Genomic DNA, 15,917 nt, shown 5'->3' on the forward strand with positions numbered 1-15,917 from the left:
CACCTAAAGAACCTAGACCCCGCGTCGCGGCGGGAGAGGGCGAGGTGCAAGGGCCACCGGGAAATGTAGTTCGAGCTCCTCGCTCCTTCCGCCGCGAGCTAGGGCCGCGAGAACTGGGACTATGGGAGCCTGACCCGGCCCAGAAAGCCATCTCCCGGGCTGCCGGGAGATGTGGTTCTCGCCCCAGACTCCTCCCATTGTTCTTGTCGAGACTAGCGGCCCGCGCGAACTACCGCTTCCAGAGTGCAGCGGGACTTGGACCCTGGGACCCTCAGGGACACTGGGAGATGAAGTTCGCGACTGCAGGAGGCGTGGGCTGGGTAAGGGGCGGCCGCCTCAGTTTGGAGTTTGACCCGGTAGCCGCTCCTTACGGCCTGGAGGGGAGATTCTGGAGGGGCTGCGGCCTTTTGGCTCTTGTGCTCCGGGAAGGAGTCGGGGTGGCTGAAAGCCGACCATAGCATGAGTTCCTTTCGAGCCCCGGGCTAGACGACCTAGACTCAAACTTGGCGCGCAGTTGCTTGCTGCGGAAGGGACCAGTAACTTGGGTTCTCACAGCCTTTCCACACAGGGCTTGCTGCGAAGTCGGTCTGGACACCACCCTGTCCTCGCGGCCCGCTGCCTCGAGGGGAGGATCAGAAGTCCCGGGAGACGGAGGAGGTGGCCGCCACGTTGAACCACCAGGGGCCGCTACAGGACTAAGGGCAAGGCGGCCCCCCGCGCGCAGACGAAAATCTGGACTCGACTTTATGGTCCCGAGAGGAGAGCACAGGAAACTCTTTATTTTGGTGATGAATCGCCAGTCCCCGCACAGTTAACCGTCACTCGTGCAAACTTCACTGCCCTCACCCCACAGGGGCTCTCTGGCCCAGGTCCGCGGCCCGAGGCCGTCTGGGAGAGGGCTTCTGGCGCCCTTCCCGCGGCGCTTTTTGGAGCCGAGTTTGCTAGGCTGCCGCAGCCGCGGTGCGGAATCAGAAGCCTAGCCTGCTCACCGGCCGGTCTTTCACTTTTTAATTGTAAGCTTGGCTGAAGCCAAAGAAGTTACTGACGCCCCGTCAGGTGGTGGAGGAAGAGGGCCTACTGGGAGAGGTCGAGGTCCTAGAGGGCCTCGAGGAGGAGGAGTAGAGGAAGGTGGAGCGAATGGTCCATCCCGGCGGGAGCTGACTGGGCGAGTGGCCGCGCATGTGCGCCTGCATGGAGGCCAGGCTGGGGCAGCCGGCCTGGCACAGAGGGCAGCGGTAGGGTGCGGCCCCGTGCGTCCGCAGGTGCTTGGTCATGGCTGAGAAGTCCCGGGAGCGCTGGGGACAGAGGCTACAGGAAAAGGGCTTCTCTCCTAGGGCAGGTGGAGGGGAAGGCTCATGAAGGAAAGAAGGGAGTGAAGGCTCGCCTAGGGGTAGGTAGGGGCAGCTGGGCAAGGTTGTTGCTCGGGAGCATGGCACTCACAAAGGGACTTAGGAGCGGGCCCACTGGAGTTTGGAAGGAAGCAGTTTGCACAGGGCAGGGTGCCCATACCTGTGTGGACACGGTAGTGCGTCTCCATCTGATGTTTGAGTGAAAACCTCTTCCCACAGACAGAACAAGAATAGGGCCGAGACCGAGCAGGAGTGGGTGGGGGAGGGTGTTGGTGAGATGGATGGCTTGCGGTGCCGACATGACCCACACAGTTTGCTAGTTCACCTGTGGGAACAAAAGGCAAAGGAGGGCAGGGCTGGGATTCCCAGAGCTGGGTCACTGGAACACTCAGGCTGGGGCCATAGTGGCGCGGAGGCAAAAGCACCTACTCACCTATGTGCCTCTGATCAGACTCTTCTGTCTCCCCAGGGCTGAGCTGTGTGGGGCCCTGGGGGAGGGAACCTGGAGGGAACAGAGTGAAGCAGGCGCGCTGCTCAGGCTGGACTCCTGGAGCCCCAGCCAAGTCCCAGCTGAGAGACCATGTTACAAGGTGCATGCCAGGCAGTGAGGGGCTTACCTGGGGTGGGGCTGGAGGAGGCCAGCTGGTTCTGGCTCCAAAGGCCTTTGTGGAGGTTCAGGGACAGTGGGATCCTGGGGGTGGGATGGGGAAGAGTTAACAGCCTTGGTTACACCTGGGATCCTGTGGATCCCTTTCTGGGGAGGGAGGAGTCGTAAGTCCTCTGTGGGGACTGGGCTTTGGCTTGCCTGTGGTGACAGCTTCTTGTCCTACCTCAACTCAGGAAATGTATAGTAGAGATAAGAGATATGGTACCCTTCCACCCATCGCTGCTGCCTCTCCTGAGCCACTCCCTCCCAGCCAGAGGTCTTCCATAAGCCCTTCAACTCACCTCTGGTCCCGAGGCCAGACCTCTTGCCAGGCTCCAGTCATAGGGATGCTATGGGAGAAGGGAGTGCCATATCTAGGCGGCAACAGAAGGATGCTCCACAGGGCAGGCTGGCCCTCCCCCAGCCAAGGGGCCTCAGCCCACCAAGGCCTGGGGGTGATGCCAGTTTGGAAGGAACCTGCTGGGGGAAGGGGGCCAGGGAACTCCGGCAGACTTTCCTCAGAGCCCCCTGCACTGTCCCTCAACCACATGATTACTTCTTGCTTCCCACCTACTCTGCCATGGCCAACAAGGGCTTGGTGGAGTTTCTCCTTTGGTCTCATCTGCTCCCCTTGACCCTCCAGAGTTGCCTCTGCTATCTCAGGGCTCTCTCTTGATGGCCTGTGCCTGTGCAACGTCTCCTGCTCTTTCCCACCAGCCCTAACAAACTTCTCTGGTCTCTGCTTCTCCCCAAAGTCCCCCACGCTTCTCATTGAGTCCCCTGTGGGTTTCTCTAGCTCCTCCTGTTGTTTCTTCAGTCCTGGACCCAGCTCTTCTCTGGCCATGTCCCTTCGAGCCCTAATGCATGCCTCTTCCAGGGACTGTACCCCCAGTGCTCTGGCTGCCTCCTCAAGGGGCCCCAGTTCCAAGGGATGCAGCTCTAGACTCTCCCCATAAATAAAGTGCAGAAGTTGGGCAAAGGTGGAAGGGCTGATGCCTTTCACCACAGCCCAGCGGCCCCTGCGACCCAGTTGCTGGCTCACACCTGCCAGCACCAGGCTGTGGGCAGGGAACTCCTGGCTCCCCACTGTGATCAGGGTATCACATAGTGCCGGCCGGAGCCTGGCTGCTAACCGTACCAGCCGATCAGAAGCATAGGGACTAGGCAGTCTTGTTGGGGACAGGGGCATTGTGCCTTGCCTGGGTAACAATCTCAGAGGTTCTGAGAGAAAGGCCACAGTGTAGGGTCCATGATGAAAAGGGGAGGGAGGAACCGCATACTCAAGCCTGTGGAGGTGAGGGAAGAAAGAGTGAGTTGCTGGCTTTGAATCAGCTCTCTGTTCTGAATGGAGCAGATAAACTGACCCAAGAGAAAACCTGAGGTTGTTCAGAATCATAGCAGGGGTGGAGGTGGTGAGAGAATGGAAATTAGACCAAATTCAGGACTTAAAGAGCAAGGACCGGACATTGAAGAGCTATCTCAAGTAGTAGATAGGTGGGTCCTGCCAGTTGGCAATGTCTGACTTAAGGAAGAGCAGACCCTGATATTTCTGCTACTCCAAGCTCCTCTGCAGGGAAAGACCCCTGAGTAGGCCCCGGCTCTCATTCGAGACAGGATCACCACAAAACTCAGTCAGCCCTGTAAGTTAGGGATGGAGCCAGACACAGCTTCATGGGAGTTTCGAAAGCTAGTGTGTCCTTCTGCAAGCCTATCATGTGGAGCTGAGGGTCCTGAGAGGAAAAAAGGGCAGCAAGATGGGGTCGTAGCTGCAAAAAGCAGGCTCAAGGCATCAACTGATCATCTCCCTCAGGATGAAACTTGTAGAAACCATCCTCAGAGAAGGAACTGGAAGTGACCAAAAGCTCCCATGCAGTGAGATAAAGAGAGCAGGTTGGAACCCACAGGAGAGAAGGCTCCTCACCCAAGGATGGAGAGATGTCGGAGAAGGCTTTGACCCTGGAGGAAGCAGGCGAAAAGGAAATAGAAACTATGGAGGGAAAGGCTATTTCCTCTCAAGGATAAGGAGACGGTTCAATTTTGTTTTTCATAAGCTAAAATGAAGATTAGAAAGACAGAACCCAACAAGACATATGTTTGTCACACATCAAAACCACCACATTGGCTTTTAAGAAGAGAACTGGGAACCCAGATACAAAGAGACAGACCTAAGTGTCCCAGAGCCCAGCAGGCATATTCCTAAGTGTGGGCTCACCCTGAGTACAGACCCCGTAGGAGGGAGGAATTACTACTTGGACACCTCACAGGGAGGGCTACAGGCTGGCAGGAAGTGGACAGAAAGAGGAGTGTAATGGGAGGAAAGTCTCAGTTGGGGAGAAGCAACCACTCACCGGTTGTAGCTTCCTCCTGGACACCGCATGCTCTGAAATGCTGTTGGGGCTCCTGGCCCCCCTACTCTGGAGCTAGCCCCGCCCCTGACCTCACAGTCTTCCATTGGGTGTCCCAAGTATCAGTCTGCCACAGTCCCCCAAGGGGTGTGGTCTTCTACCCCTGGCTGTGCTTCACCCCTCCAGGAAAGACCACTCCTCTCCTTCCAGAACCCAAGCGTTCTGCCTCCTGACCTCCGGTCTTCTTATTTCATTTATGAATTTCTGAAGTCAAAGAAGTATATCTGAAGCAATAAGAACTTTGGGATAATCAGACCTGCATTTGCCTCTCATCTCTCCCACATACTAGTTGAGTCACCTTGGGCAAGTCACCTCTCTGAGCCTCAGTTACCTCATCCATGAAATAGGGATAAGCTCTGCCTACCTCATTATGAGGTGGGGGGAAGATGAAATGACATGATGTATGTGAAAGTGGTTTCTCGGTACATAGCATCATTCAAATAGTATTAGTTCTGTTTCTCAGAGGTGTCAATAGAGCTCTAGCAGCTGGGAGCTCTTTATACTACCCTCAAAAGTAAAAAGGACTGAAACATCTGGATTCTAAGAGAGCGAAAGAAGGCCAAAAGCATGCCTCCTCCTCCCTCTCTCTGACTTGGTACTGGGAAGCCTCCACTCCTCTGTGGGAATGACCCAGGTCATCTGGGCCATCACTGGGGACAGGGTATGTGAGTGACTCAGATCCTCCCATCACGCTCTGAAGGGGGCAACCCCAGGAAGGACTTGCGGTGGTCTTCGAAGAGAAAAACTCCTTTTCTTGGGCTGATGACAAATGACATTTCTCTGAAATCAGGACTTCGGGGTTTCTTTGACTTCCTGCCCAGGGGTTGAAGGTCCTCGGAGATTTGCCCTCTTTTCACACTTTAGCACTCCTTAACCTGGGGAAAAGATCAGGTCTGAGAGACTCACATTTCTTTTTCTGTTTCTTATTATTTCTTGCAGATTTTTCATGCATAGAACAGGTATTGCTAGATAGCTTATGATATGTGCCTGACATATATGCCTAATAAATAACTAGAAGAATAACAAGTCAGGCACTGGTAGGCTGGTCTGATGACAAGACCCAGTCTGCTTTCCCCAAGGCTTCTCTCTAGATTCTGATTCCCTCCTAGATTCAAATATTATGTCTCTAAAACTCCTGTTTCACGTTTTGGCTTCAGGACCCCCGAATGTTCAGACCATCCTTCTACTCTCTGTGGAGACCTAACATGTCTTCATTCTACCTCTCATTCTAGCTTGGGTGCAAGCAGATGTTATCCCTTCCTAGATCAGACAGGGTGTGCCAATGGGTGGGGCCAGTGGAGGGGCAATAATAGTGTGGGGAGAGGGGAAGATGAGTCAGAGTGAAAGGGAAAATGCAAATGGGGAAGTTGTATTCATTTGCTACTCTGGTCGTTAAATATTTTCCATTTCTAAGCTTTCTAACTCCTCACACCACCACACCCAGGGACCCATGAAATACCCATATAAAAGACCCTTGACTTGGACACAGAAAAACATCAATCCTTGACACGTATGTATATGGAGGGAAGATATCCTTCCTCCCACACAGAAATACACACTCTGAGGATGTGGAGTAAGTGGGGGAAGCCACAAAGGAGGAACCCCAACTGTAGGTATAGGGGTCTGGAAGATAACGTCATCACCCAGTGGAGTGGGGTCCCCCTCACTTCCCAGGCCTACAGCATGTGCCCATGACTCAGCTCCCCCACTGGTGGTTTGCCCATTGATGTTCAAAAGAGTTGGAGGCTGTGCTCAAAGAGTAGCATTTTCTTATCCAAATGCAGTTGACAGGGAGTGCCAATGGGCTTTCAGGAAACCTAACAGGGAGGGTAAGGGGTGAGGGGACTCCCCGTTCAGTGAACTAAAGCCCCCAAGGTTGGGAAACCCCATCTTTCCCTCCCACTTGGTGTCTACCCTCACCTAAGGATATCCCTTTAGAGACTGCCTCCTTGAAGGTGTCTTTTGAGCCCTCTACACCTCACCCCTCTTCCTGCCTACATTCTTGGCTGCACAGTCCAAACCATCTTTCACTGAGCAGACAGCAGAAGAAGTACCACTCTGACTTGGAAGGGTGAGCACACTGCTGACTGTTTCTCTTTTTTTTTTTTGGCCACAAGACATGAGGGACTTCCCCAACAAGGGATCGAAGCCTTGCCACCTGCACTGGAAGCACAGTCTCTTTATCATTGGACCACGAGGGAATGTTGTGTTTCTCTTCTTTCCCTCCTAGTCTCAGAAACCTTGCCCACCCTCCACTTGCCAGACTGACTCAATAGGAATCTCCTGCAGTTGTCTCTCTGGGGTGGAGCCAGGAAACCACAGGTTTTGCGGACACAAGCCTGCATCTTGGGATAGAGTGGAGAGCCTGCATCTTGGGATAGAGTGGAGTAGGTAGGAGAGTTTACATAGGATATAGTTGGAAGAGAAGTATATGGGGAAAGGAGGTATGATTTTTGCCTCTCAGTCCTTTATAATACTTATATTGCTAAATAAAGTTTGAAATCTGTTATCTTTTATTCTTACTGATATACTTGACCATAAGCCCTTTCAAGCACAACTCAGCTTGATGTAAAAAATGTCAAAATAGTAATATAAGTACAGATTCTCTCTAAATATTATAATTAAAACTTAAACCATCAGGGGACTTCCCTGGGAGCTCAGTAGCTAAGACTCTGTGCTCCCAACGCAGAGGGGCTGGGTTCGATCCCTGGTCAGGGATCTAGATCCCACAAACTACAAATAAGAGTTCTCATTATGCAACTAGAGATCCTGCATGCCACAAGGAAAAGCGAAAGATCCTGTGTGATGCAACTAAGACATGGTGCAACCAAATTTAAAAAAAAAGGCTAAACCATCAGAATATGTCAATTAGAGGGATGCTTATTTGTTTTATGAAAAACACTCTCTCTGTCTCATGTATTAAATATTGAGCACCTCCAAAGTCAGGTTAAACAAGATTCAATTTAGGAAAGTTCTATGAACTTTCCACTCTTCCCAGAGACACATCGCTTTCTGCATATTAAACTCCCCACATTTTATGCAGCTTAAAACCAATTACCCAAACCTTACAGAAAACTCGGAAGTGTTCATTCTTTAGTTAAGTACATCCAAGACACACCAGAGAAGAGATGCCACAGAGTGAATGTGTTTCTTTCTTCCCTTAAATCTATGTTCTACGTAACCCAAGATCTGGATATAGTAATAGGCAGGTGAGCTGAATCTAGGTCATAGAGACCCTATTATAGCACACTTTTTGTAGATTAAGTGGCAAAAGAACCAGACTAGAAATAAAAACAATTTAGGTTCCACTGCATCTTCACAATAGACAGCTTTCTTCTTCAGCCTTAACTTGGGGCTAACTCTTCTAAGACCTTCAACTTTCTCACAGGGACTACTTTCCACACCAGTGTTGAATATCCAAACTGCCTCAAATCCAGACAGAGGGCGCCACTCTGACCTCTAGTTACGTCCCTCCCCTTGGGCTGAGAAGTCCAAGGGTATCTAGGAAGTACCCACTTGTACCTCCCAATTCTAGACCATACTTTGGGAACTCAAAACCTCTGACTTCCTGGTCCAAATGGTCCACTACCCAGGCTCACACGAGCCTCAACCCTAGATCTATACTCTTCAGAATGGTGTGGCCCTGAATGGGGGAGGGGCATGTAGACTGATCTTGGACAGGCAGGCTAGTGAGTGAGACACCTTGAAGTGTGTGCTGACACCAGATGTGAGGAGAAGGAAAATCTCCCATTTCTAGTTTTGCCTAATAGATAATAGGCAGACCTGCTTTACTCTAGTAGTTGTTAACCTCCCAGGGGGTCACTATCCTTTTAAAAATCGTATGTTATGAAATCAACTCTTTATATCAGAAAATTGTAGATTCTCATACCATTTTGCGTATGAATGAGGAGTCACAGACTGCTCTGAAACATCCTTGGACAGAATACACTCCTCCTTTGTGGATGCTCCCCTCCCTACCCCTGACCCCAAAAATACACATACAGTTTTTCCGATTATTTCCAGAAGTTCGTAGACCCTTGTAATCCATTAATAGACTACCCTCTTGCACCACACCTTTGGTTTGAGAACTCTGGGTGTACATGAAAGCACCCTGAAAGCTTTAATACTTTATAGAACTTGAACAGCTGAGTGAAATTAGATATCAACCTCCTGCACATAAGTATAAAAATCCTAAAAAACAAAGCAAATAAAATAAAATAAAAATCTTCAGTAAAGACAGCATGGGTGACTTCCTAAAGAGCAGGATATCTCACACACCTCCTCCTGTGTCCAATACAACATCCATCTTCCCCAAGCCCCTGCCCAATGGTTAGAACCTGATATCTTCTGGAAATGACCAGCAACAGTTTGGGGGAAAAAATGGGGACAGGGACTAAAAGGCCCCAGGCACAACTCAATCCTGATTCTGTCTAGAGCCACCACAAGTCAGTATACTTCAAGGAGAGCAAACAACCTGCTGGAATTCAGAGACACCCTCCTCTCCCTGGAATCTCCAGAAAGCCACGGACCTAACCTCTTGGCCACACTGTCCAACTTCTACCCAGTACTGGAAAATCTTCTGTGAGCACCACAACCTGGAATCCAGAGACCTCCCCACCCCCAAGGCCTTGCAGCCACATGTTCCCAGCACAGCCAGGATGCAAAGACTCTTGACAACTTCCTGTTGGGCTTTTGACTTCATCAACACTTACTCTCAGCCCAGGCTGGATTCACAAACTCCAGAAGGCCTCTCAAGTGCTCACTAGTTTCATTTCTTGGTCAAAGACTCCCAGTAACCTCTGGAGAGTCACAGAACTCTCTAGTCACCAGATCCAGGCTCAGTCCAGAATCCAGACAACCTGTGATGGTTTAGAGGCCATACCTCATGACCAGTGACCCCACACAGAGCTCTAAGTGCCTACAACTGCCCCACAACACATTTCCAAATCAGGCTATCTCAGGGACCAGTGACCAATTCATAGGACATGCTGGCCTGGTTTCTGCCCAGCTGGGCCCAACGGTGCAGAGACCCCATTTCCAGCCTCTCCAGGGATGAAGGAGTCCCTAGAGGCCAAAGCCCTCACCCTTCCTTCCCAATCTTCCTCCTCACGACAACCACTCAAGCCCCCATATCTCAGCTTTACCTAGGCCAGGTCCAAGCCCGAAGAAAAGTAAGAAAATCCATGATGCTTACCGACTCAGGCCCTGTTCCTCTCCCCACTCAGCCTCACATTCACTCGGGGCGGCATAAACCTGAATGGCCGTTAGAAAGTGGAGCAGCGCGAGGCTCAAGGCGCGAAGCCTGACTGCGTGCACAGCTCGCTGGTCCCGCCGGGAATCCGAGGCAGAAGCTGATTGGCCGCAGTACTGGCCACACCCTCTATCCTGGCTCCCGCCTGCGAGCGACAGCTCCACTCCCCGCCCTCCCTTCGCCCTCAATCCCCGTCTCTGCCTCGCGACCTCCCTGACTGGGTGCAGAGCCCAAGCTCTTGCCCACCTGGCCGGCGCTGTGACGAGGAGGCCTTAAGTCTGATTGGTCTGCGGACTTAGGCTTCAGGCCTCTAAGGCTGAGATCTCATCCACCAGTTGGTCCTCGAGGCTTTGGAGCTGCGGAGATGGCTCCTCCCATCCTCTAGAGACTGAACCTCCTTCATCTGCTTCGCCTTGGAAGCTCCCTCCTAAGGGCTCAGGGATATCACTTCTTTCTTGCTTCTGCCTTACCATCCTGAGTAACTCTCACTGTTAAGTCTTTCACCTTTCTCTCAACCCCTTACAATCTGTGGAGAAATGAGTGTGATTGGATGGTGGCGGGGCGGGGTGGGGGGGGGTGGGGGGAGAGGCAGCCAGGCTTTGAATGCTTGTGGGTAGCTCTCCTTTCCCGCCTTTTGCCCTGCTGAACAATTAATTGGCTGCAGAACGCACCCTGCCCCATCCGGGAGTATAGTGAAACAGAGAAGACACAAGCGTGGGCAGTCAGTGCTCCACTGACGCCTTAGCAGTCAGCTGAGTCGGGATTTAACTGCGTACCTCACGTAACGACCGCCTCTACACCATAAAGAGAATGACCCATTACGCTGCCCTTCCATTAACTTGCCCCGGGTTAGAACCCGGCCAGCGGGCTTTCTGATTAGACGGCGTTTTGGTGCTGACACACCATGCCATTCTGAGGTTGGTCGACGCCTCTTTCTCCCACCATACTTGCTAGCATAGCACGGTGGATAGGTTGGCCCCACCCCTAAGTGGCTTAGCTTGGACACATCCAATCAAAAGTGAGGGCGCTTTAAGGAGGCGGGGCATTGCTCCACCGCTTCCACTTCTCATTGGTCCCGAGGCTCGCTTCTTCGCCTTTGGTTGATCAGAGGGCCGGAGGGAGCCAAGCCCAGCAGTTTCAGGCGCCGGTTAGAGTTCTGTCTTTTTTGCTTCTTTGCAGCTTCGGGGTTCTGGCGAGTGTTGTTTGGCGTCTCTTCCCCGCGGCTAGTGAAGAAATGGGGGTGGGGTGGGGTGTGGGGGGAGGAACTGGAAGGGGCCGTGCTGAGGGAGGCGTGACTCAGAGGAGCATGGAGCAGTGGCAACCGGTACCTGGGCAAGTGGGAGCTAATAATCCTTCAAATAGTAGGGGAAAGACAGGCGCTGTAGCAATATTAACAACAGCTAACGACTTTAAGCCCGTTTGTTTCTCGTCTCATTGAATCCGTCTATCGGTAAATAGCTCTGTGAGGGCGTCTATTACTAGCCAGGTGGAACGTGGAGTGCTAGAGGTGGTCGCTTGTTTCAGGTTCCACAGTGAATATGGGCATTGCTGGGACTCTGACTTTTTTCTGGTGAGAATCCAACATCCGAGCTACACTACAGTTAAATAAGATTGATCTTGTAGATGTGGGAGCGGGTGTGATGTGGTCTCATTGACCTTGGTTTAACTTCATCTATAAATGAGGTTTTGTTTGGGGTTTTTTGTTTGATTGGTTTTTGTTGTTGTCGTTTTTAGACTTGAATCCCATTCCCATCCTGAAGGCCCAGAACATATTTTCAACTCCTCAGGGCAAATGCATTTGCATTCTAGAAAAGGATATTTTAAAAATCAGCATCATGATATCTTTGCTGGTTTTTGGCCGCTAACATCAAACCAGGCCAGTTTTAAGTGTTTTACATGCATCATCTGATTGAATCCTCCTAACAAGTTCTATCAGATATTTACTGTATTTTTCTCACTTCACAGATAAGTAAATCGAGGCTGATTTCCCTAAGATCTCACCAGGAGTAATTGCCAAAGCTGGAATTGAATTCCTGTTGCAATTTGACTCTAGATCCTAAGCTCCTAACAGCTGGTATACACCGTCTCTCATGCTAACAGCTACAGTGTCCAGAGAGAGGGCACACATGGTCCCAGGAAATCCTCATAGCCACCCCAGGAAGAAGAATGATGACAGTACCCATTAAAGCAGACAACCGAGGCTCATGGAGGTGAAGACACTCAGCTCACATAGCTGGTCCATGGTTGAGCAAGGAGTAGAATGAATGATACCTAATCTTCTGAATCCAAACCCACATTCTTAATCTGTCCTCACACTGCTTCCTTCCCATTTGACTGATGGAGAAACTGAGGCCCTGAGGAGAAATCAAAGCTGGAATTCAGATCCAGATCTATCAGACCCAGGAGATCACCCCCTATACCACCTTGCCTCCAAGAATTCGGTGTCTAGTAGATCCTGTGTTTGGACATGACTGAAGCATCTGAGCACACATAGCACAGATCCTGTGTTAAGTGAGGTGAGAAGTCTTCTCAGCCAGCCAGCCTTGTCTGCAAGCAGTGAGGTCATCTGGTCCCAAATTTGGTCCTAAAGGTGGTTGGGAGACTGTTTCACAACCTTGGAACCTTTGGTGGCTTCTCACTGAGAAGCCTATAATCATAATTGTGACAATTTATTGAACACTTTTTATGAGCCAGGTGAGGTGGAAAGCATTCTGCATGTATCACCTGACTAAATCCTTATAATTCTAGGGTATGAGGATTGTTATTGTCCCCATTTTACAGGTAAGGAAACTGAGACCCTGGGATGGATGTAACATTTCTATGCTTACAGAGCTAGTGAATCACGGAGCCTCGATTGGAACCCAGCCCTTACTCAAGCCCTCAATTCCAGCTACTCAGCACGTGCAAGCATGAGAAAATGGAGTGAGGGACCCTGAGTCCTGGCAAAATGGAATAGGCAGGGTTGTTGGCTTCGTTCTGGAAGTCGTGTTATAAGATGAGAAGAATCAGCTATCTGAGATCAGTAGAGAAATAACTATAGGTTATGGAACAGCGATCCCATGCCAGGTCCTATGCTAACTACACTTGATTTATGTTGAGAAGCAGAGAACCTTGTGGTTAAGAAGCTGGACACTGGATCCAGTCTGCCTGGATTCATGTTCTGGCCTTGCTACTTGCTAGTTATGAGACCTTTAACCTGTCTTGGCCTCAATTTCCTCATCTGTAAAGTGGGGTTAATGAGGATAAATACTTCTTAGGACTGTCAAGAGGATTAGATGAACTAATAGAACATCAGCATCTCTTCTCTTCCACAGTGCCCTGAAACTGAGTTGTCTCCTTGTAATCAGCATCACCTGCCTTAATTCTGGTGTAGACACTGAAAATTAAGTACAGATATTTGCGATGGGAAAATATAGGGGAAGTGTTCTGTGGCAAGTACAAAGCTCTTGAGAGAGCAGTGAACTTAGTATTTCTGAGGGATAGCATGAAGTCCAGCTGGAGCCAGGCAGAACTAAGACTCAGGAGTTCAACTCAGCTGCACATGTGCTCATAGTGAAAGTGAAGTCACTCAGTCGTGTCCGACTCTTTGCGACCCTGTGGATTGTAGCCTACCAGGCTCCTCCGTCCATGGGATTCTCCAGGCAAGAATACTGGAGTGGGTTGCCATTTCCTTCTCCAGGGGATCTTCCCGACCCAGGGATCGAACCCAGGTCTCCCGCATTGGAGGCAGACGCTTTAACCTCTGAGTCATCAGGGAAGCAGCCATCAAAATGACCTTGTACTTTTCAAAGCATGATGGACTTTACCTAAGCTTTGATCTCTGGGGAAACTCAAGGCCATGTTTATTTTTGAGGCATAGTATCCAAGCACAGGTAGAGATGAAGCTTAGAACTCAGGTTGTCTTGAACCAGGGCTCATGTTTAGGGGTCAGAAGACTTGCATTTGATCAAATATTTATGAAACTTCAAAAGCACATGCCACCTGTGCCAAACCCTAGGAAGACTTAGCCCCTCCAAAATCTTTAAAAGACTAAGGTTCTAGAAAGGAATGAGACCTTAAAACATCTTTCCAGAACCAAATAGAAAGTATAACGAATAAAACCCCAAAAAGGCAGTCAAACCAGGGCTGGGGGAGGGAAAGGGTGAAGGAAGGTGGTGACACCAAAGTATATATTTTTGGAGGACCTACTATGTGCTAGACATGGTGTTTAGTACAAAGCATATAATGGCAAACAAGAATACCACAGACTGGGTGGCTTAAATGATACAAATTTATTTCTCACAGTTCTGGAGGCTGAACATTCAAAATCAAGGTGCCAGCTGAGTTGACTTCTCAATCCTTCCGTTGACTTGCAGATAGCTGCCTTCTCCCTGCATCTTCACACGGCCTTGCCTCTGCTCATGCACGCTGTTGTCTCTTCCTTTTCTTTCAAGGTGCCGTAAACTGAATGCTTGTTTACCGCCCCCCCCCCCCCACATTCATATGTGAAACCTAATCCCCAATGTGAGGATATTTGGAGATGGGGCCTTTGTGGTGATTAGATCATAAGGGTAGAGCCCTTATGAATGGGATTAGTGCCCTTATAAAAGAGGCTTCAGAGAGATTGCCCCTTCTGCCATGTGATGTTACAGTGAGAAGATCACCATCTACAAACCAGAAGGTGAGCCCTCACCAGATACCAAATATGCCAGGGCTTTGATCTTGAACTTTCCAGCCTCCAGAACTGTGAGCAATAAATTTTATAAATGTTTATAATCTATCCAGTCTATGGTGTTCTGTTATAGCAGCCCAAACAAACTAAGACAGAAAGAAGGATATTAGTCCTATTGGTTTAAGTTCCTGCTCTTAGGACCTCATTTAACTTAATTCCCTCTGTAAAGGTCCTATCTTCAAATACAGTTACATTGAGGGTTGGAGCTTCAACACATGAATTTGGGGCAGGGACAGAATTGAGTCTATGCCACCAAATATCTATAACTGAGGAATTAAATAGCCTGGTAGGGGAGATGCATATTATTTACATCATGTGAAGGGAGCAGAGGAGAATGGTTCAGATGTTCAATCTGGAATCAAACTGACAGGGTCCTGCCTCTGTCCCTTTACCAACCATGTGAACTTGAGCAGGTTTCTTCCACTTTCTGTGCCTTGAGAGAATCAAATGAGCAGATATCCTTGAAGTCCTTAGGTCAGCCCCCGACACACAGTAAGTGCTCATTAACTGTTGGCTATTGTTATTCATTACAAGTAAAATTAAAACTTGCTAAAATGTTCCGAAGGAAACCCACAAGATGAAGTGAAATTCTGACCTGACCAGTGTTTTCAAGAAAGACTTCCTAGGGGAAGTGATGTTTGTTCTCAGATCTGAAGGATGGGTACTCACTAACCAGGCTGGGGAAGGAGGAGAGTTTTCCAGGTAGTAGGAAAGTAGGTTCCAGAGCTCTTGGGTTGGGAGGAAACTGGCCCAGAAGTCCAGTGTCTCTGGAGCAGACAGAGTAGAGACAGGAGGTGCAGGGGAAGCGGGGGAGAGTGAGGCCAGTGTGGTTGTCAGGGCCTGGTCTTGCAGACCATCCATGCTCAGAAACGCTGGCATTCTCTTAGGAGCCATGCAAACTCACAGAGGGAAATGTTTTTTGTTTTTGTTTTTTTTTAACAGAGACTAATAGTTTGATAAACCTTTATGTACTTATCACCCAGATGCAACAGCTATCAACATTCTGCTTTTTTTTTTGCGATGCTGCATGGCATGTGGGATCTTAGTTGAATGACCAAGGATAGAACCTGCACCCCCTGCGGTGGCAGTGTGGAGTCCTAACCACTGGACCACCAGGAAAGTCTGTTCCTGCCTTTCTCATTTCATCATTGCTCCCTTAGTCTTTTAAATGTTTTTGTCCTTGAACACATTCTACTTAACAATGAAAGCTATTAGGACAAAAATCTCTGGAGAAGAGGAAATACACAAACTTAATTAGGGGGAAAAGGCACACACATGTTTGGTTTTATCTAGAGGTAATGTATGGTCTTTAAAAATTCTTTATTTGGCAGCATCGGGTCTTAGTTGTGGCATGCGGGATCTTTGTTACATCATTTGGGATCTTTCAGTGGGGTGCACAAATTCTAGTTGTGGTGCTTAGGTTTAGTTGGTCCATGGCATGTGGAATCTTAGTTCCCTCACCAGGGAAGGAACCTGCATCACCTGCATTGCAAGGCAGTTTCTTAACTACTGGACCACCAGAGAAATTCCAATGTATGTTTTTTTTTTAATGACA

The 15,917-nt window shown here is 49.6% G+C and overlaps 1 protein-coding gene across 3 annotated transcripts; it reads right to left on the reverse strand.

Moving 5' to 3' along the window:
- Positions 1 to 743: 743 nt before the first annotated feature.
- On the reverse strand, positions 744 to 10,111 carry ZBTB32 (zinc finger and BTB domain containing 32). Of its 3 annotated transcripts, XM_070451793.1 has the most exons (7): positions 9,595 to 9,712; positions 4,344 to 5,275; positions 2,298 to 3,281; positions 1,967 to 2,040; positions 1,783 to 1,851; positions 1,510 to 1,674; positions 744 to 1,330 (listed from the first exon to the last, which is right to left on the reverse strand). In XM_070451793.1, the coding sequence occupies exons 2-7, from the start codon at positions 4,445 to 4,447 to the stop codon at positions 1,053 to 1,055; spliced, it is 1,674 nt and encodes a 557-aa protein (XP_070307894.1). In that variant the 5' UTR covers positions 4,448 to 5,275; positions 9,595 to 9,712; the 3' UTR covers positions 744 to 1,052. The 3 variants fall into 3 exon arrangements, with proteins under 3 accessions (XP_070307894.1, XP_070307893.1, XP_020727497.1); XM_070451792.1 differs by lacking the exon at positions 9,595 to 9,712 and adding an exon at positions 9,898 to 10,111 and having other exon boundaries at positions 2,298 to 5,275; XM_020871838.2 differs by having other exon boundaries at positions 2,298 to 5,275.
- Positions 10,112 to 15,917: the final 5,806 nt, after the last annotated feature.

The sequence above is a fragment of the Odocoileus virginianus genome, chromosome 20 (assembly GCF_023699985.2).
Source record: "Odocoileus virginianus isolate 20LAN1187 ecotype Illinois chromosome 20, Ovbor_1.2, whole genome shotgun sequence".
In the NCBI taxonomy this organism is placed as follows: Eukaryota; Metazoa; Chordata; class Mammalia; order Artiodactyla; family Cervidae; genus Odocoileus; species Odocoileus virginianus.